The following is a 21,485-nucleotide window of genomic DNA, read 5'->3' as shown; positions in this document are numbered from 1 at the left end:
TCTGTATCTTTTGCTCTACTGGTAGTTTATCATTTTTATCCTACAGCCACTGACTTCCTTTTAACTAGTTAGCTCATTTTTCTTTTCATTTTGTCATCTGATTTTTTTGGTCATAGTTTTACTTTTTTATATCATATCTTCTATTCCTTTTTATGGAAGAAGCTTGTTCTTGTTTTATAGATGTAATATTCTTTTTACTCTTTACAAAGATAATGAGTTTGTTTTTTTTTTTAGGTTGTTTCTTTCTATGATTTATCTTTTCCCATTCTATATGTTTATCTAGGCCCCTATCTTTACACTGTTGAAATTTTTCTCATATGTGATTCCTACCTATATATTAGAATCTATGAATAAAGGACTACATCTGTTAAGAAAGGTAATCAACAGTAACTTCCTGTGCCTAGGGTAGGCATCTTTCCCAGCCGGCTTCTCCCTTATATAAGACACTGACCAGGGATGTTGTATAAATGCATGGTGCATCTTGTCCACCAGGCTGTCTTCCCTAATATCTGTGTGAAGGTTTCCACCAAAATTTCCATTTCCTCAGTGGGTCCTTACTTAAGGTAAGTGGCTTGTTGCATTAGTTTATAATAAGTCATACATTTCAGGGGCACCTGGGTGGCTCAGTTGTTAAGTGTCTGCCTTCAGCTAAGGTCAGGATCCTGGAATCCCAGGATTGAGCCCTGTCTCGGGCTCCCTGCTCAGTGGGGAGCCTGCTTCTTCCTCTCCCACTCCCCCTGCTTGTGTTCCCTCTCTAGCTGTGTCTCTGTCAAATAAATAAATAAAATCTTAAAAAAAAAAGAAAAAAAGTCATACATTTCTGATATTCACGTTTTAAAAGATTATAGAACAGGGGTTAGCACACTTTTTATATGAAGAGCTAGGTGTAAATATTTTCAGTTTTGTAAGCCATACATACAGTATTGCAAGTGTTACCTTGCTATCTTTTTTTTTTTTTTTGAAGATTTTATTCATTTATTCATGAGAGAGAGAGAGAGGCAGAGGGAGAAGCAGGCTCCCCGCAGAGCAGGGAGCCCGATGCGGAACTCGATCCCAGGACCCTGGGATCATGACCTGAGCCGAAGGCAGACGCTCAACCATCTGAGCCACCCAGGAGCCCTGTTACCTTGCTATCTTAACGTGGAAACAGCCACAGACAAAATGTAAATGAATGGATGAGGCCTGCTTTGACCCTAGGCAGGCCGGATCAAGCCACAGTTTGCCAACCCATCTTAGAGAATTCTTAATTTAAAGGCTCAGTATTAAGATGAAATGGAATGAAGAAATTTAAATACAATAAATTTTAAATACAATACAGTTATGTCCTCTACTTCTACCACTAACAAAAGTGATTTCATTTCTTTACTGTTTTATCTTCCAAGGTTATCTGAGGAACAGAAGGGCAGAACCTTGGCACTTTAGAAAGTGTCATTAGGAAAATACCAGACTTAACCACTAAAGACCATGGTATGAGGGTTGAGATTATTATTAAGATTAGGTCCATGAGGGGGCGCCTGGGTGGCTCAGTTGTTAAGCGTCTGCCTTCGGCTCAGGTCATGAGCCCAGGGTCCTGGGATCAAGCTCCACATCGGGCTCCCTGCTTGGCAGGAAGCTTGCTTCTCCCTTTCCCACTCCCCCTGCTTGTATTCCCTCTCTCGCTGTGTCTGTCTCTGTCAAATAAATAAGATTAGGTCCATGTGCATGTGTGTATAAATATAAACATATTTGTGTTATGTGTGTGTGTGTATTATTTTTATCATATTTACTGTGAAATGCATTGGGTAGTCTCTTAAAATACTCCACAAACAGGGGCACCTGGGTAGCTCAATTGATTGAATATCTGCCTTCGGCTCTGGTTATGATCCCAGGGTCCTGGAATCAGGCCAGTATCGGGCTCCCTGGTCCACAGGGAGTCTGCTTCTTCTTCTGCCCCTCCTCCCTCTTGTTCTCTCAATCTCTCAATCCCTCTCTTTCTCAAATAATAAAATCTTAAAAAAGAAATGTAAAATATATAATAAAAAAAAAATACTCCACAAATAAATTTATTGAATAGGAATGTGAAAGGACACATGAATTTAGGTAAACTAGGAAAAAAATAAATGCCAGATCATTTGGCCCTGCTAAAGTAGATAAAGACAAATGAAGATCAATGTGGTTAATGTCTCCTGCCATAATATTCTGGATTGATTGAAATATTTTACTTCAGTCTGATAATTGTTTAGCATTTTGAGCATATGATGATTGTTCATGTATAAAAGAAATGTAGTGTTGGGTGCCTGGGTGGCTCAGTTGGTTAAGCGACTGCCTTCGGCTCAGGTCATGATCCCGGAGTCCTGGGATCGAGTCCCACGTCGGGCTCCCTGCTCAGCAGGGAGTCTGCTTCTCCCTCTGACCCTACCCCCTCTTGGGCTCGCTCTCTCACTCTCTCTCTCTCTCAAATAAATAAATAAAATCTTAAAAAAAAAAAAAAAGAAATGTAGTGTTGAAACAATGACATTGTATTAGATTCATGGCAATTATGTCATGACCCACAAAATTACGTTTCAACTAATATTTCCATATAACAATGATGAGAAAAATTTGCGTTTGCTGTGTTAGTGTTTTGCAAATTACTGGATAATGCAGAATGACAGTCACTCATTTAGTGGATTTCTTAGAAAAATAAAATATTATTAACTCTGGGCAGTTTTAACCATTCAGGAAAACAAAATGGCGTTTTATTTTTACTTGGAAATTGTGTCATTTCATTGTATGTCACGAACAGATATTTTACATGACCCTGGCCTTATTAAACAAATCTGTGTTTCACTTTCTGTCAAATTTGTGTTTTTCCAGGTCAACATTTGAATATTTTACCTCTACTATTAAATTAGAGCTGACTGAGATAAAAAATCAGTTAATTAAAGCATTGACCTTTCTTTCCTCAGTAAAAATGATTATATTGCATACCTCTTTCTACTTCTTCCCTCATTGTAGCTCCTTTCTGGTAGTTAGCATCTGTTTATTCTTTCAACAAATAGTTGGGTAACTACTTGCCAGGCATTGGGAACTAAATAGTGAACCGAACTACCTCTGCCTTGTACAGCTTACATTCTAGAGTGGGGAGAATGCAATAAACAGTTATTTATTGTGTAATATAAAAGTTCTGTAGTAATGTTAGAAGGTAAGTGCCATGGACACAGGGAGAGGGCAAGGGTGTATCTTTTATACAGTGGTTCTACTCTGTCATTTAACATGAATGTTGTCATCTTATTTTCTCTCAATTTATAGTTCCAATGACAGGATTCACACAGAGAGCAACCATTGATCCAGAACTGAATGAAATACATGTCTTATCTGGACTCAGCAAAGATAAAGAAAAGAGGGAGGAGAATGTCAGAAATTCATTCTGGATTTATGACATTGTGAGGAATAGTTGGTAAGGAGCTCTTGTCTGTGTCTCAGTCCCAATGTAACATTTATTTGAGGATGTTGGTTTCTTCAAAAGAAGACAGAAGTAGAAGACTTATGCTAATTTGTGATGTCATGCATTTCAGTGTCAGTATAGGCTTACCTCGTTTTATTGCACTTTGCACATGTTTCAGTTTTTACAAGTTGAAGGTTTGGCAGCTTTGTGTTGAGCGTTTCTATTAGCACCATTTTTCCAGCAGAATTTGCTCACTTTATGTCTGTATGTCATATTTTGATAATTCTCACAGTATTTCAAATCTTTTCATTATTATATTTATTATGGTTATCAGTGATCTTTGATGTTACTGGTGTAATTGTTTTAGGAGTGCCATGAACTGTGCCCATATGAGATGGTGAACTTAATTTATAAATATTGTTTGTGTTCTGACCATTCTACCAGCCATCTGTTCCCTCATCTCTCTCCCTTTCCTTAGACCTCCCTATTCCCTGAGACATAACCATATTGAAATTAGGCCAATTAATAACCCTACAAAGGCCTCTGAGTGTTCAAATGAGGGGGAGAAAGCTAGTCCTCTTGTGCCAAACAGCCAAGTTGTGAATGCAAAGGAAAAGTTCTTGAGGGAAATTAAAAGTGCTGTTCCAGTGAACCCATGAATGATAAAGCAAAACAGCCTTACTGCTGATATGAAGAAAGTTTTAGAGGTTTGGATAGATCAAACCAGCCACAACATTCCCTTAAGCCAAAGCCTGCTGCAGAGCAAAACCCTAACTCTTCAATTCTGTGAAGGCTGAGAGAGGTGAGGAAGCTGCAAAAGAAAAGTTTGAAGCTAGCAGAGGTTGGTTCCTAAGGTTTAAGGAAAGAAGCTGTCTTGGTAACAGCTAAGTGCTGATGTAGAAGCTACAAGTTATCTTAGATCTAACCATGATCATTAATGAAGGTGACTACAATAAATAGCAGATTTTCATTGTAGATGAAACAGCCTCCTATTGGAGTAAGATGCCATCGAGGACTTACATAGCTAGAGAGGAGAAGTCAATGCCTGGCTTCAAAGCTTCAGGGGACAGGCTGACTAACTTGTTAGGTGCTAACACAGTTGGTAACTTTAAGTTGAAGACAGTGCTCACTTATCATTCTGAAAATCTTAGGACCCTTAAAAATTATGATAAATCTACTGTGCGTCTGCTCTGTAAATGGAACAACAAAGCCTAAAGACAGCATATCTGTTTACAGTATGGTTTACTGAACATTTTAAGCCCACTGTTGAGACTGAGTGCTCAGAAAAAAAGATTCATTTCATATTACTGCTCGTTGAGGATGCATCTGGTCATTCAAGAGCTCTAATGGAGATGGAGAATGAGATTAATGTTTTCATGCCTGCTAACACAGCATTCATTCTGTAGCCTGTGGATCAGTGAGCCATTTCAACTTTGAAGTCTTCTTATTTAAGAAATATATTTCATAAGATTACAGCTGCCATAGATTATGAATTACTCTGATGGATCTGGGCAAAGAAAAGTGAAAACCTTCTGGGAAAGGATTCACCATTCTAGATGCCATGAAGAGCATTCAGATTTGTGGGATGAGGTCAAAATACCTACATGAGCAGGAATTTGGAAGAAGTTGATTCCAACCTTCCTGGATGACTTTGAGAGGTTCAAGACTTCGGTGGAGGAAGTAACTGCAGATGTGATGGAAAGAGCAAGAGAACCATTATTAGAAGTGGAGCCTGACAATGTGACTGCATTGCTGCAAGAGATAAAGTGGTTTCTTGAGATGGAACCTACTCCTGGTGTAGACTGTGAAGATTGTAGAAATGACAGCAAAGGATTTAGAATATTACGTAAACTTAGTAAAGCAAGTAGCAGGGTTGAGAGGATTTACTCCAATTTTGAAAGAAGTTCTACTAATGGGTAAAGTGTTGTCAAACAACATTGCATGCTAGAGAGAAATAGTTGATGAAAGGGAGTTGATGCAGCCAATTTCATTATACTTGACCCTTGAACAACACAGGCCTTAGGGGTGCCAACCCCCACACAGTTGGAATTCCATGTATAACCTAACTCCCTATAAACCCAACTACTAATAGCCTACTGTTGATCAGAAGCCTTGTCAATAACATAAACAGTTGACTAATACATATTTTATATGTTATATGTAGTATATACTGTGTTCTTACAATAAGGTAAGAGAGGAAAGAATGTTAAGAAAATCATAAGGAAAGAGAAAATATATTTACCATACTGTACTGTAAAAAAATCTGCGTTATAGTGGATCCGTGTAGTTCAAACCCGTATCGTTCAAGGGTCAACTGTTTTATTTTAAGAAATTGCCACAGCAACCACCACTCTGATCATTTAACAGCCATCAGCATTGAGGCAAGCCCCTCCACCAGCAAAAAGATTATGACTTGCTGAAAACTCAGAGGTTGATTAGCATTTTTTAGCAATAAGTATTTTTTAATTAAGGTATATACATTGTTTTGTAGACATAATGCTGTTGCATGCTTAATAGACTACAGAATAGTATAAACATAACTTCTGTATGCTTTGGGAAACAAAAGAATTCCTTTGACTGACTCAATTACAGTATTTGCTTTATTGTGGTGGTCTGGAAATGAACCCACAACATCTCAGAGGTATATGCCTATATTGGGAAAAGAAGTCAATATTGGTGCCTATGTATACAGTTTGTTCTATGAATGGATTATACCTCTGAATTTTTCAATTAGTAGATGATTCCTGGTCTGGAAGTCAGGAGAATTGTATTTTAGTCTAGATTTTGCTACTAAGTAGATGTGTGAAATTGAGAACAATGTTTTTTTTTAATGTTCCCAGGTGGTCTTGGTTTTGTTTTGTTTTGTTTAAATTCAAGTTAGTTAACACATAGTGTAGTATTGGTTTCAGGAGTAGAATTTAGTGATTCATCATTTACATAAAACACCCAGTGCTCATCCCAACAAGTACCTTTCTTAATGCCCATCACCCATTTAGCTTATCCGCCCCCCCCCCCCAACCCACCTCCCCTCCAGTAAGGCTCAGTTTGTTCTCTATATTTAAGAGTCTCTTATGGTTTGCTTCCCTTTCTGTTTTTATCTTATTTTATTTTTCCTTCCCTTCCCCTCCAGGTGGTCTTAGTTTTGACAAATTAACTGGTTTCGGTAGAGCAGGGTGGGAGGCATTATTTAGTGTTTTCAAACCAGGACCTTTAAGTCACAGAGTATCTCACAGAACTAGTGCTGCACATTTTGCTTTGGAAAACAATGGCCTAGAGAATCCAGCTCAAACATTCTGTGATTACTGCATAAGTGGATATTTTACAAAACAGGAGCTTCAGAGAACTTCCTCCATGCTTGCAGCTAAGGAATTTATTATTTCCAAAGTAGGACATTTATTTTAAGCAGTAAAACTGAAAGAAATCTGTGAGGTTTTTTTATTGTGAATAAATAGATGGAATTATCTTGTCTTTTAGACTTTGCTTTGAACTTTCATATATGCTGTCTGTGTTTCATAACGTGAAATAGGTTGTTCTTAAGTGAGGTTTTGGATGGACATTAAAAGAATGTAAGAATGCCATTCTAACAAATTCGTACTATTGTGTGAGCACGACCAGAACTTTTAAGATTTGATGTGAGCAGATTTATAAATTTTTTGTTGGAATTAGACATCCAGTTAATTTGCTTGCTAAAGTTCTATTAATATTATGTATGCTGCTAATTTTAGGATAAAATGCCTTAAAAAGCAGTATCTTGCAGGTCTTGCGTCTATAAGAATGATCAAGCTGCAAAGGATAATCCAAGTAAAAGTCTTCAGGAGGAAGAACCATGTCCAAGATTTGCCCATCAGCTTGTATATGATGAGTTACACAAGGTACCGTAACTATATCGACTTGTAAACTTTCCAAGACCTATAATCTGATAGAATCCCAAAATAAATGTTTCTGATTATTTTTAAGTGCCTTTGAATAAAAAGTTATAATATATAGCAGACATCACAGAATATATAGCAGACATTCAATATCATTTCTCCCTAAAATTCCTTAAGAGAATAACCATTTTCCATAGTCCAAAGTTCCTGGCACTTTTGCACTTTGCTTTGTAGCTGCATAGATCAGATACATTGCATGACCTGTTGTTTCTACAATATCAATATCCAACTAAAAAATCTACAGTTTTTAGCATTAGGATACCTTGTCCCATGATATAAAAAAGTATATGTAACTTCTGATTTTAGATTTTCCTATTGTGTAAGAAGTCTTTTTATCTTTATTTTTCCTATGACGTGACGTGTTTTTTCTATTGGCCTCACAAAAACAGTCCTGCATTCTCAAGTTTTAGTGTCACTAAATGTTCAGGGTGGTTTCTTTAAACTATGGCTCCCTTAAACTTTACATATAGTTTAGTGATTGGGCTCAGATTATATAATAACTTATTGACAAAGCTTGTATTCCTTTTATATAGGCCATAGGTGACTATTTAAATTCCATATCACGGGGTGCCTGGGTGGCTCAGTCGTTGGGCGTCTGCCTTCGGCTCAGGTCATGATCCCAGGGTCCTGGGATCGAGCCCCGCATCGGGCTCCTTGCTCTGAGGGAGGTCTGCTTCTCTCTCTACCACTCCCTTGCTTGTGTTCCTGCTCTCGCTATCTCTCTCTCTGTCAAATGAATAAATAAAATCTTTAAAAAAAAAAAAATTCCGTATCACTTCAGACCTTTAGGTAAATATTACCATAAGAGTGAATAAAAGCCCTTTCTCTTAGAGTCTCCCAGATTAAAGGGTAAATGAATTTGGATCTGTAGGATAGAAGTAATATCGGTATTGTATAACACTGTTGAACATATATGTTTTCAAAACTTCAGGAACTGTTTTAACACTTTGTTTAAGTACAGAATATCACTAAAATTATACCAATGAAATCATTATTGCATTCCTTTTTCATTTCTTTTTTTTTTTGGTATTGAATAATGTAATATTTTACAAGTTATGTCACAAATTATATGTACCACTTAATATTTGGCAGTAAGCCTAAAGCAAAATTAAGATGCTAAAATTTAAAAGTTCTAGTTACTATTGACCTTCGGTGATTCAACATGTGTGTCAGAGTTTTATTAAAGATCTTGTTTGTTGTTATGATCAACACTTGGTTAACTTAATAATCCCCATTATTTGTTGCCCTAAGTAAACTCTTTATCATGGATTAGCTTCTTACTATCGTTGCTTTTGTTTCATGTCTTCCATTGTCAGTATAATTGTGGTAATACAGCTCATTTTAATCTAAAATGCAGCTTAAGGAAGTAGCCACAGTACTTTAAAATGGAAGTGAGAAACATCAAAAGAAGCCTTTGTTAGAAATGCAGTAATGTTTTAATTATTACTGTTACACTTTGCTACCAAAATGAAGAAATTTTATTATAACTTCTGTAGTTTCCGGAGTATGCATGCATCTTAAAATGTGGCTTGTTCTGTTTATTTTAGGTTCATTATTTATTTGGTGGGAATCCAGGAAAATCTTGCTCTCCAAAGATGAGATTAGATGACTTCTGGTCACTGAAGTTATGTAGGCCTTCAAAAGATTACTTACTGAGGCACTGCAAGTACCTGATAAGAAAACACAGGTATAAAAATAACTCACTGAAAACTTTTATTTAACATTATCAGCTCTTGTTGGTGTTACCTCGACTTTGGAGATAGGGCTTCGTCTTTGGAAATTTACTAATACTACAGTGTAAATACTGTGAAGATCATGACTCTCGTAAATGCCCTTTTATTTTCCTTATTTTTGCTTTCCTCTTTCAAAGGAAGATACAGAGTGAAGATATATATTGATGCTAAAATTTTCTAGATATAGAACAAGGAAATTTTGCAACTGTTAAATGGAAGAAATTTCTATGAAGGTGATGAACCTATCTTCCAGTAACTCAAGGCCTACTCAGTACAAAGTACATCAGTTCTATATTATTGCCATATGCCTAGCCTATTGATAACTTTCTTAACAGTGAATGCGATGATATAGCTGACTAAATTATCTTCCTAATCTGATGTTTCAGAATACAACTTCAAATATGATTTTGGTTTTACATCATTCACTTTGCCATTTAATTGCAAAATCATGTAATCAAACATTTTCATATATATTTCGTGGGTCATGTTTGCTTTTGAGCCCTAGCAGGTGATGATAAGCTACTGAAAAATGTAGAAAAGCATATCTGTCCTTTAGTTATTGATAATGTTCGATGGTAAGAAAAGTTTATAGTTTGGAAGGAGAAGTTTAGTCTTTAATGATGATAATAGTTACCATTTATTGAGCAATTTTTTTGTGCTAGATCTTGCATATTATTCCTACAGTAAGACAATTGAATAAGTACTGTTCTTATCACTATTTCATAAAAGAAGAAATGGGTATTTTTAAATGGGTTATATAATTCATCTAGGGTCACTCAGCTGTAAGTGACACAGCCAGGATATGGTCCTGAGTATTTTGACTCCAGCATTCATCACTTCACCACCACCATCACCACTACACATGCATACATGTATGTCTGTGTATTTACACATACATGTTTATATGTCTATTATATATATTTATGTATTTTATCTTACATAGAATATAAATACATAAAAATCTCTGGTATAAATTATTAAACTGTTTTCCTTTATCATATCATGTTTACTTACTGTTCCCTTCTCTGCTTTCACAAGTTGTACTTGAAAGATAAATTAATAACAGAAGCTAGTTACTTCTGTTACTTTGGCATTACTGTGAGTAATTAGTGTATTTCCTGTAGAATCTACAGGAGAAAGGGTCTGAATCCTCTTGTTGACTGGATGACAAGAGATAAATTCTGTTTTATTAATAAGATTTAAGCTTGAGGTACCTTCAACTAAGGTGTACACTGCTAAAATTTTATTCTTTAGTATTTTACTTAATGTTAGAGTTAGTTTTTCAAGGATGAGACAGAGAGGAAATTATAGTGCTCTTTTTCTACTTCAGATACAGGAACGGGTAGTTGGGTAATTAAATTGAGCTTTTTAAAAATTTCCTGACCAGGAGCCCATTGGAGATTAGAGGAGATTTTTAGGTACTATATGTAAAGAATTTGAATTCACTTATAAACATTTTCCTCTGGCTTTTAATTTAAAAAAGTAATGTATGGTTAATAAAAAAAAATAGGTCCTCTCACCCTGCAAAATAATTGAATCATGCATCATCCCGTCAATTGAGAAATAACAACTTACTGTTGTGGTGTGTATCCTTTATATGTGCATACATGTATTTTTGTTTAACTGAAAAATAGGGATCATAATGCTTTGAATCTGATTTCTTTCAATGAATGATATATTACAGACATTACCATGTTAATAAATACAAATACAAATTATAATTCTAATGGCTGCATAGTGTTCTATTTTATGTGTAATTTTCTTAGTTTACTTTTGTAAAATATTTAGATTATTTCCAGCTTATTTGCTATTATAAATAATACTGTAATATTATTATATACTTCCATATGTACCCCTATCCAAAAATTCTGTAGGATATTGGTAGAATTGGTGAATTATCAGTTGCCCTCCAGAAAGTTAATTTGCATTCCTTCCAGAAGTAAGTAGGATTATTCATTTTCTCACAGCCACACCATTGTGAGAAGTATTATTATTTTTTTTAATCTTTGATGATTGTTTTTTTCTTTTGAAAATATATCATTGGGCACGTGAAATGACAATTTGTGGAAATCTGAAATATTATATATTATGGCATGTTTTAAGTTTTAAGTACAAACACCACTGTTAGTGACTTGTGCTGGTAAAAGGCATAAAGTAAGGAATGTCAGTGGATAAAGAATAAAAGATAATAATCAGTAACAAATCATTTAAACTTTAAATATATGATGAAAAACTCTAGCAAATTTTTTGAGGATGAGAATGGTTCATAAAATAGTGACTGAAGCTGAGAGGCAACAAGTTTGTGTGATGGGGCAAAGAAGCAGCCTTTGAAATTTTCTACCATGGGAAAAGAAGTATGCTAGCTCATCTCAGAACTGAAACCAGAAAAGCCCTGAAAGGAGAATTTAAGAACATTTAAAGACCCTATCCATTTATATAGAGTATTTTCTTTTTTTTTTTTTTTTTTAATTTTATTTATTTATTTGACAGAGAGAGACACAGCCAGAGAGGGAACACTAGCAGGGGGAGTGGGAGAGGGAGAAGCAGGCTTCCCTCTGAGCACAGAGCCCGATGCAGGGCTTGATCCCAGGACCGGATCATGACCTGAGCCGAAGGCAGACGGTTAATGACTGAGCCGCCCAGGCGCCCCTATATAGAGTATTTTCATTTAGAGTAGTAATAGTAGCATAAAATTATGGAACACAGTTTTATTCTTTTCTGATTGTGATTACTTTTTGACTTCAGTTTTAGGAGCTAATGTCTTACATTGGAAAAAGTACTAGACCTGAACCTTGGATTGATCTTTAAGCCTTGTAACTTCGTCTTTCTGGAGATCACTTTGCTCATGTATAAAATGGCCAGAACAACCACCTATGGGTCTTTATACATAAGTGAAACTTCATTTATTGAAGAAATATTTATTAAGCACCTACTGTGTGCTAGGTATTATCCTAGGTTCTGTGGATATGTCAGTGAAGAAAATAAGCAAAAATTCCTATCCCCAAGTTTCTATCTTATGAAGGAAGACTAGCAGTAAACATAATACAGAATTTATATGTTAATAAGTATTATGAAAAAGAACTAAAACAGGTTAAGAACTATTTTGTACAAGTTAGGGAGCTGGGTATGTGATTTTTAAATAAGAATATTAGGATAGACCTCACTGCAAAGGTGAATAGTGACCTAAAGAACATAAGGGAAGAAGGGCTACCTAGGTGGCTCAGTTAGGCAACCGACTCTTGATTTCAGGACTCAGGTCATGATTTCATGGTCATGAGATCAAGCCCCACATCGGGCTCCTTGCTCAGTGCAGAGTCAGCTTGAGATTCTCCCTCTCCCACTGCCCCTCCCCCCAACTTGCACGTGAGTTTGCCCTCTCTCTGAAATAAATACATAAATAAATCTTTTTTAAAAAATAAAGAATATGAGAGAACAAATCATGTAGATATTTGAGAGGAAAAGTGTTCCAGATAGGTAATAGACAAGGCTCTGAGGTTAAAAATATGCCTGGATTATTTGAGGAATAAACTGAGGAGAACAGTGTGGTAGAAGTAGAATGAGTGAGGTGATTGTGGTAGGAAATGAGGTCAGAGAGATAAGAAGGGGACAGTTGGTGAAGGGTCTTTCGCTTTTACTCTGAGTGAAAGGAGAGCATTGAAAGATTTTACGTAGAGGAATAACACACTCAGATTTCTCTTTTAATAAAAACCATTCTAGGTTTTCTTCCAAAAGAACTGAGTAAAAGGTTGAGATCAAGAAAGCCCAGTAAGATTCTGGATAAACTTTGAAGATTGCACCAACAGAATTTCTTGATGGATTGGATATGGGTATGAAAGGAGAGTAGTCAGGGCATCCTGAGAATCTTGTCTACTACTAATTTGAACTGATAGTCAAAGGCCCATTTTATTTATTTATTTACTTATTTATTTTTATTTTTATTTATTTTTAAAGATTTTATTTTTAAGTAATCTCTACCCCCAGTGTGGGGCTCAAACTCACAACCCCTAGGTCAAAGAGTCACATGTTCCACTGCCTGAGCCAGCCAGGCGCCCCTGGCCCATTTTAGATATTTGAAAAGACATAGGCTTTTTTTTCTACCAACCCTTAGATGAATTCAGGAGTTTGAGGGACGTTGCTACATTGCAGGCAGAATAGATAGAAGTTGCTTTATATGAATTGAAATAGAGCATGAGAATTACCTTTTTAATTTAAATTTCATATTAAATTAGATACCTAGTGTTTCATTCTGTGGGACCTTACCCTATACTGCTGGGCTGGCTTATTTATTTTCATTATTATTCTTATGGAAAACAGTTACGTATTCTATTTAGTTAAAATATAAATTTGGAAGGAGAGAAGTATACTGTATGCCAAGAAATGTGTCTTTGTTCTTTTTTTTTTTTTTTTTTTTTTATTCATTTATTTGACAGAGGGAGACACAGCGAGAGAGGGAACACAAGCAGGGGGAGTGGGAGAGGGAGAAGCAGGCTCCCCGCCGAGCAGGGAGCCCGATGCGGGGCTCGATCCCAGGACCCTGGGATCATGACCTGAGCCGAAGGCAGACACTTAACGACTGAGCCACCCAGGCGCCCCTGTGTCTTTGTTCTTAATGGTACCATGCAGTACAGTAAATAAATACCACTATTATTTTTCCCTGTAACATTCAAATTTACAGACTTATCAACAATTTGGGGTAGAAAGGAGCAAAAGAAAAACTTCTTAATAGGGTTGATTCCTGTTCCTCTAGGTACAGGACACAGTTGTTGGCTGAAATAGAATTCTAGACTGCAGACATAAGTCCAATGATGAGTTTGTGCAGGCCAAAGAAAGCTTAGAAAAAAGAGAGAAAACACACCTTCTAGGAAAATGGATCTCATGACTGGATCTTAATAGGATGGTAGGTGTGTTGGTTAAGTTATTTCAGGAATTAAAGGATAAAGACATTCTTAGGATATCTCACTAAAAGAGAAGTTATTATGAGAATATCCAGACAATTCCGGCATTGCCTCAACCTTTGAACAGTGAGGCCTAATGAAGAATTTTTTTTTTTTTAAAGATTTTATTTATTTATTTGAGAGAGAGAGAATGAGAGACAGCATGAGAGGGGGGAGGGTCAGAGGGAGAAGCAGACTCCCTGCCGAGCAGGGAGCCCGATGCGGGACTCGATCCCGGGACTCCAGGATCATGACCTGAGCCGAAGGCAGTCGCCTAACCAACTGAGCCACCCAGGCGCCCATGGGCCTAATGAAGAATTATTTAGGGTCTCAGAACAATTCTACTAGCAAGGAGTCACTATAGTAGCTTTCCTTATAACTGAACCTCTGTCTTTCTGCTGCTTTTTACCTGCTTCTCCTGTTCTGCTGATTATTCCAAATTCTGCTTTCCCTCAATCTCATAGCTTCCAAAGACAGATAGACAGCTAGATAGGTACGTGTGGCTTTGGTAAATAAGTAGGTAGATAGATAGGAAGAAAGGAAAGAAAAGAGGGATAGGGAGGGAAGGAATCTACCTACCATCTCATGTGTTCTATTTACTGACTTCTATGTTTTGTGTGTCTTTTATGTCCTTGTGTATCTCACATTCAGATTCTCTCAGAGAGTATCTTCTTAGAGAGGGCTCCCTGGGGAGAGTACCCCTATTGGGAATAATTCTGCCAGGCTACTTTATAAACTGCTGATCAAGCTTCAGAGGATTGCTTTTGTCTCAGGTGCCAAAATTGGTCTAACCCATTTTGGACAAGATGGTAGAGTAACATGACCTCTGCCTAAGGAGCTCTCTCATCTGAGGGCTTGAAGGCTAGCTGACAGGCCTGGTACTATCTGATACAACAAAGCTGTAAAATTTTGCTAGTCTTTGCCCTGCTTGAAATACAGGTACTCTGTCTCTGAGATTAGCTCTAAAGACAGGAAATTATTGATGCCATCAGCCTGAACACCATTGTGAAAGGCTCATTATTTTCCTTTCCCAGGTGAAATTAAATGTCTTCTTTTCTTTTTCTCTGTACAATATTTTGAAAAGCATACCAACTTATTACAAATAAATCCATATATAATTATGCCATAACAAAAGATTTAAATAGATAAACAGTCCCAAGCAGATTTTTTTTTTTCTGTTAGAGAACTAACTCATTGTTTTCTTTTCAGCTTTGGAATCAGATGGATCTGTGTTTGATTCTACTTCTGCTATTTTTTAGTTCTTATCTTGGCTGAGTTCATTCTGAGCCTCAGTTTCTCATCTGTAAAAAATGATAAAGTTTATTGTCATCCGAGTAGGGGTAAATGCAGTAATATATGTAAAATACTCAATACAGTGTCTAGCACATAATACGCTTGATAAGTAATTGCTACAGTTGTTTTCATTATTGACTGAGACAGGAAATCTTATTAAAAATATTTAATCAATTTAAAATATATATTTTTTCAGGGGCGCCTGGGTGGCTCAGTCGGTTAAGCGTCTGCCTTCGGCTCAGGTCATGATCTCCAGGTCCTGGGATCGAGCCCCACATCGGGCTCCCTGCTCAGCAGGGAGTCTGCTTCTCTCTCTTCCTCTGCCTCTCCCCACTGCTCCTGTTCTCTCTCTCACTCTGTATCTCTGTCTCAAATGAATAAAATAAAAAAAAAATTCTTTAAAATATATTTTTTTTCCATCAGTGTTAATGATAGAAAAGAAACTATACTCATTTCTATTTCTGAAGTATCCCGTTAGGCACCTCTGGTGGAATGTATATTACACAGATCTAACCAGATATTTTTATTTTAGCTCTACTTGTTTTTTATGAAACATATTCAGCTCTTTTGCAGTTTTGTTATGTAAAATATTTGACATGTTCACTATGTTTCATAGTTGATTTAATCTTAGCTTGCAGTTTTAGAGGAGGGTAGGAAGTGCTCCCCCCCGTCTCTAGCACCGTGACGCCTGTGCCCACCTGGCATTATCATTACTTCTGCGGGGCAGTGTTCGCACTTCTGGATTCCCAAACACAGGTTTTTGTTAGATACCCGCAGTGACTCCTCAGACAGAGTATTCCACTGCAGGTCTGAATGACATTTCTGATGTTTTCTCATAACTCCAGACAATTATTATTCTTGTTTACATTTTCTAGGTTTGAAGAAAAGGCCCAAATGGACCCCCTTAGTGCTCTGAAATATTTACAAAACGATCTTTATATAACTGTGGATCATTCAGACCCAGAAGAGACAAAAGAGGTAAAAACTTGCTGTTTTTTCTCTTAGATGTTTAAAGGAAATGAGGAAAATATGATGACACTAATAATTTTTAAAGTAGCCCAGAGCAGATGAAATAAAAATTGAATAGGCTTACTTTCATGTGATGATAAAAGGTTCAGGTCACGCAAAAAAAACCTTGATCCTTTCAGAAAAGGATTCTCAGGTTTAAAGTTTTAGCCTAGACATTAGTTTTGTGTGTTGGGAAGGAAATAGAAATTTTTACTTCCGTAGTCCCATGCGTCTTTCACTTAAGGATTACATAATGGCTCAATATAAACTTTTCTCTTGATACTCCAAAATCCCGTAAGAGAAGAAAGAAAACTCTCCTCTTTTAGAAGAAGTAAGTGAAGAGAGGTTGGTAGGAGTAGAATCCCTGCTACCTTGATATTTAGTTATATGAATGTCATAGCAGAATAGTTCAACTACGTCTACTGACTTCTTTCATCAGGAGTCCCTGACCTTGAGAAATTAGTAGCAGATAATTACTTTTCAGGGTTTTTTTTCTTACTAATACTAGAGGGAGAAGAGAAGATGTAATATTTTTAGGGCATATTTGCTTATCTACAGTGTGTGAATACACCTGCAGTGGGTTTCATAGTCTGACAGCCTGTCTTCCTACTAACCGCTGAGATTCCTTTTGTCACTTTTAACTTTTGCCAAGCATCCTTGTGCATAGTTCATCTAGCAACATCTGAACTGCAATCCATTTTACCTTCCACTCACAGAATTGGTACTGATGATATATGGTTCTGTCCCTACTATCTATTTCCCTGTTCTGTTGCTTTGCTTTGGCTTTGCAATAGCAACATCCAGCAGTGCTTTTTTCTTGTTCAGCGATGACACAGGTTTCAGATTTAATGTCAAGTCACTTTCAGGTACCAGGTTCGTTATACTTTCCAGCAGTAGAGCTTGCATTTCCTTGGCACCAAAACAAAGAGAGAGATTCTCTTTCATAGTTGCCTACTGTGAAATAAGTCTGATTGCTCTTAGTCAGTTTTGGTTATAACCCTTCCCTAGGAGGAGAATCAGTTTTAGAACCACCACCCTCCCCCCTCCGAAGGGGGACAGTTAATTGTCTCTCCTTGAGTCTTCAATCAATTCATGATACTATTGAAATGGTGAAACTGTCATAGTTTTGCCAAGTAGCAGAATATGTTTGGTTTCATCTGTTATGGCTTATAACTGAACATAGTTGTCATTTTTATTAGACCATGCATTTGAAAGTTATAAATAGATTTCCTTGTGTTTTCTCCATAGTCTATCTAAAATGGCTCTAACCCGGGAACATTCATTTTTCTCTTATTTTTTAAAACCAAACCAAAACAAAATATTGCAAAGTAAATAAATTCAGCTGTGTGAACTGCAAGTAGGCCAAAGAAAACAGACAGTTTGTTCTTAAAGCTAAGCTAATGGGAAAAACCAGGACAGGGAGGTATCTCAAGTTCAAACAGAGCCATTTTAAAAATTGGGGTAGCAGGTTTCTCTTTTTCTCCTCTCCTCTGTAGTTTGAAATTATGATTTTGTAGGCCACAGATTTCCATTTTTTAAAAGCTTTATGTATCAAGAGTTGTTTAGCCCTAATAGAAGTTAGTTAAAATGGTGCTGTGCGTATGTCTGTCAGCATCAGAATTGCTTCAGAGACTTTTTCAAAACAATACCCTCACCCTAAGAGTCTCTCTTCTGCCCTTATGTAACAGAAAACACTGCTGACATTGAGGATTACTGGTCTGTAAGATTATTATTTTGTTTAAAAATGTGTAATGGATTTTGTTTTGGAAAAAGAAATCCTTTGGTGACAGTTCTAGGATATATACTGAGAGTATTTGTTAGTAAGGCATATAGATCTTCACTTTCCTTATAAGATATCATTCCACTTATCAAAAAAGACCTTACGGTTGTTTACTGCTTGTTTTTGTTCTCTCGGTATATTTTACAAAATTTATTATATTAAATGATTGTATCAGCAGCTAGAAGCGGTTTTTAGATTTCTCTGTTTTTTGGAAGGCCGGTTATCATGATGATCATCATCATTGTGCCTATTATTGGAAAAATGATGATGGACTACCAGCTGTATGCCAAATAATGATTTTTTGCTTTCGTCCAGTCTCCAGAATGTGGAATCTAAATTGGCAGTGAGCTGCTGATAAACCCTATGAAAATATTTTTTTTTCTAGAAAAGGCCCGAGACAAGGTTGCCTAAATTAATTCTGCCATTTTCAGAGAAGATTCTATAATAGAGAAGGAATGAGAAAAACAAGTTTTGAGCCAGTATTACACATTTTGTATTAATTACATTTCTGCTGAGCTTCCAAAGTACTGGTGTCATTCATTTAACAGATGTGTGTTGAGTCCCTACAATATGCCAGGCATTTTTCTAGGCACAGGAAATATATTGGTGAACCAAGCAAAATACCTGGCCTGGGTGGTACTTATTACTAGTGGTGAGAGATGATAAACATATTAAATAAGCAAATTATGTAGTACATTAGTAATGATAGGTATTATGGGAAAATTAAAGAGAGATAAGAAGGGTAAAGAGAGATCAGAATTAGAAGGGGTGAAAATTGGACAGTTGCAGTATTAATAGGATGCTCTTAATAGGCCTCATTTAGAAATGGTATGTACACAAAGACTTGAAGGGTGTGAGGAAGTGATGTAAGTAGATAATTTGGGGAAGATAATTCCTGGCAAAGGGAGGGTTAGAACAAAGACCCGAGGGTGGGAGCATCCTGGCTTTGTTTAGGAGAACAGCCAGGAGGCCACTGTGGCTGGAGTAGAGGTAAGAATGATGGGAGTAGTCACAGATGAGGTCAGAGATTGGGATTGGGAGATCAGATTGTGAATAACTTCCTAAGTCAGTGTTAGGACTTTGGTTATTACTCTAAATGAGTAAGTAGCGAGGTCAGGGTATTACGCAGAAGAGTGATGTGATCTGCTTTATGTCTTACCTGACTTAAGATCACTAAAATCTAAGATCACTCGCATTGCTGTATTGAGAATAGACTAAAGGGGAGAGTAAGAATGGAGGCGGAGAGACCTATAAAAGAGATTGTAGAAATCTAAGCAAGGGATTATTGTAGTGCACACCAAAGTAGCAGCAGTAGAAATAGAAGTAAAGTAGATCAGATTCTCAGTGTATATTAAAAGTAGAACCAACAGTGGGAATGCAGTCTGGTACAGCCACTATGGAAAACAGTGGGGAAGTTCCTCAAAAAGTTAAAAATAGAACTACCACACGATCCAGCAATTGCACTACTAGGTATTTACCCAAAAAATACAAAAACACTAATTCAAAGGGATACGTGTACTTTGATGTTTATAGCAGCATTATCTACAATAGCCAAATTATGGAAATAGCCCAAGTATCCATCAGTACACACACACACACACACACACACACACACCTGAATATTACTCAGCCATAAAAAAGAATGAAATCTTGTTATTTGCAACAACATGGATGGAGCTAGAGAGTATTACGCTAAATGAAATAAGTCAGTCAGAGAAAGACAAATACCATATGATTTCACTCATATGTGGAATTTAAGAAACAAAACAAATGAGCAAAGAGGGAAAAAAAAAAGAGGCAAACCAAGAAACAGACTTTTTTAAGTACTCTCTACACTCAGCGTGGGCCTCAAACATACAACCCCAACTCTAGAGTCGCACGCTCTACCGACTGAGCCAGCCAGGTGCCCCAACAGACTCTTAACTATAGAGAACAAACTGATGGTTACCAGGAGGTGGGGGGGTTGGGGTTAAATAGGTGATGGGAATGAGGGAATGCACTCATTGTGGTGAGCACTGGGTGATGTATGGGAGTGTTGAATCACTATATTGTACACCTGAAACTAATATTACACTGTATGTTAACTGGAATTTAAATAAAACTTAAAAAAAGTAATACCAACAGAATTTTATGATCGATGGGATGTAGGGTTTGAAAGAAATGACTCCAGAGTTACTAGCCTGAGTATATGGAGCTGTTATCAACTGAAATGAGAAGTGCCTGGGTAGACCCAGTTTGTGGTCATAGATAGGGGCTCCTGACTGGGATCAGGTGTATAATGTTGGATATCTCCAGTTTGAGATGCCTGTGGAACAGCCAACCTTATACATTGAGGTGATGGTTGGATATTCATGTCTGGCTTTATTCAGATTATGTAATATCACTTGGTACCTGTTGTACGTATCAGGCCAGTACACATCAGTTCCACTTAATCAGATTATTAAAACAATAGTTTTCACCCTGTCCTTTTGTATGTAGAACCAGTGGGTTTATCTTTCACCTTAGAAGTCAGAAAAGAGGAACAAATTAACCCTCAAATAAGTAGAAGATAGGAAATTAGTGAAATAGGAAACAATAGAAAAAAATTTAAGAAGTGAAAAGTTGGTTCTTTGAAAATGTGAATAAAATAGCAAGACTTAGAAAGAACAAAATAGTGAAAATATAAATTGTCAGCATCATTATGGACCCTATAGATACATAAAAAGGGAATAAGGAAATATTATGAACAGCTGTCAGCAAATTCAGCTACTTGATGAAATGGACAAATTCCTTAGAAGACACAGCAGAACAGACACAGGAAGAATTAGAAAATCTTAAGGAACTCTGTATCAATTACAGACATAGACTGAATTTGTAATTGAAAACTTTCTAGGGGCGCCTGGGTGGCTCAGTCGTTAAGCGTCTGCCTTCTGCTCAGGTCATGATCCCAGGGTCCTGGGATCGAGCCCCACATCGGGCTCCCTGCTCGGCAGGAAGCCTGCTTCTCCCTCTCCCACTCCCCCTGCTTGTGTTCCTCCTCTCGCTATGTCTCTCTCTGTCAAATAAATAAAATCTTAAAAAAAAAAAAAAAAAGAAAAAGAAAACTTTCTAACAAAACTGTAGTTCTAAATGGCTTTCTCAGTAAAAACCCAATAAAAATAGTACAAGCAGAGAAAATTATAGACCTCTTGTGAATGTAGATGCAAAATTCTTAATAAAATTTTAGTTACTTGAATCCAGCAATATATAAAAAGGTTAATGCGCAATGACCAAGTGAGGGTTTATTCTAGGAACTTAAGGTTGGTTTAACATTTGAAAATCAGTGATACACCACCCTGACAGAATAAAGGAGGAAAACCACAGATCATCTCAATAAGTGAAGAACAAGCATTTGACATGATTAAAAACCCATTCATGATTAAA

General features: G+C 36.7%; 1 protein-coding gene across 7 annotated transcripts in view; it reads left to right on the top strand.

Annotated features, from left to right (window-relative positions):
• Positions 1–21,485, top strand: part of MKLN1 (muskelin 1) — a 326,049-nt gene that overhangs the window by 287,034 nt on the left and 17,530 nt on the right. For 6 of the 7 annotated variants that reach the window (XM_054505195.2, XM_054505196.2, XM_045864252.3 and 3 more), the window contains 4 exons: positions 3,271–3,418; positions 7,164–7,278; positions 8,883–9,022; positions 16,171–16,273. In XM_054505195.2, the coding sequence (XP_054361170.1) occupies positions 3,271–3,418; positions 7,164–7,278; positions 8,883–9,022; positions 16,171–16,273 (506 nt within the window). The remainder of the gene's footprint in view (positions 1–3,270; positions 3,419–7,163; positions 7,279–8,882; positions 9,023–16,170; positions 16,274–21,485) is intronic. The other variant, XM_064574936.1, reaches the window with a different exon arrangement.

The sequence above is a fragment of the Mirounga angustirostris genome, unplaced genomic scaffold (assembly GCF_029215605.1).
Source record: "Mirounga angustirostris isolate CCGP_5_RB_7025 unplaced genomic scaffold, mMirAng1.0.hap1 SCAF_12, whole genome shotgun sequence".
Classification (NCBI taxonomy): Eukaryota; Metazoa; Chordata; class Mammalia; order Carnivora; family Phocidae; genus Mirounga; species Mirounga angustirostris.
The sequence above is the reverse complement of the archived record's forward strand: the minus strand, read 5'-3'. Positions and strand labels throughout refer to the sequence as shown.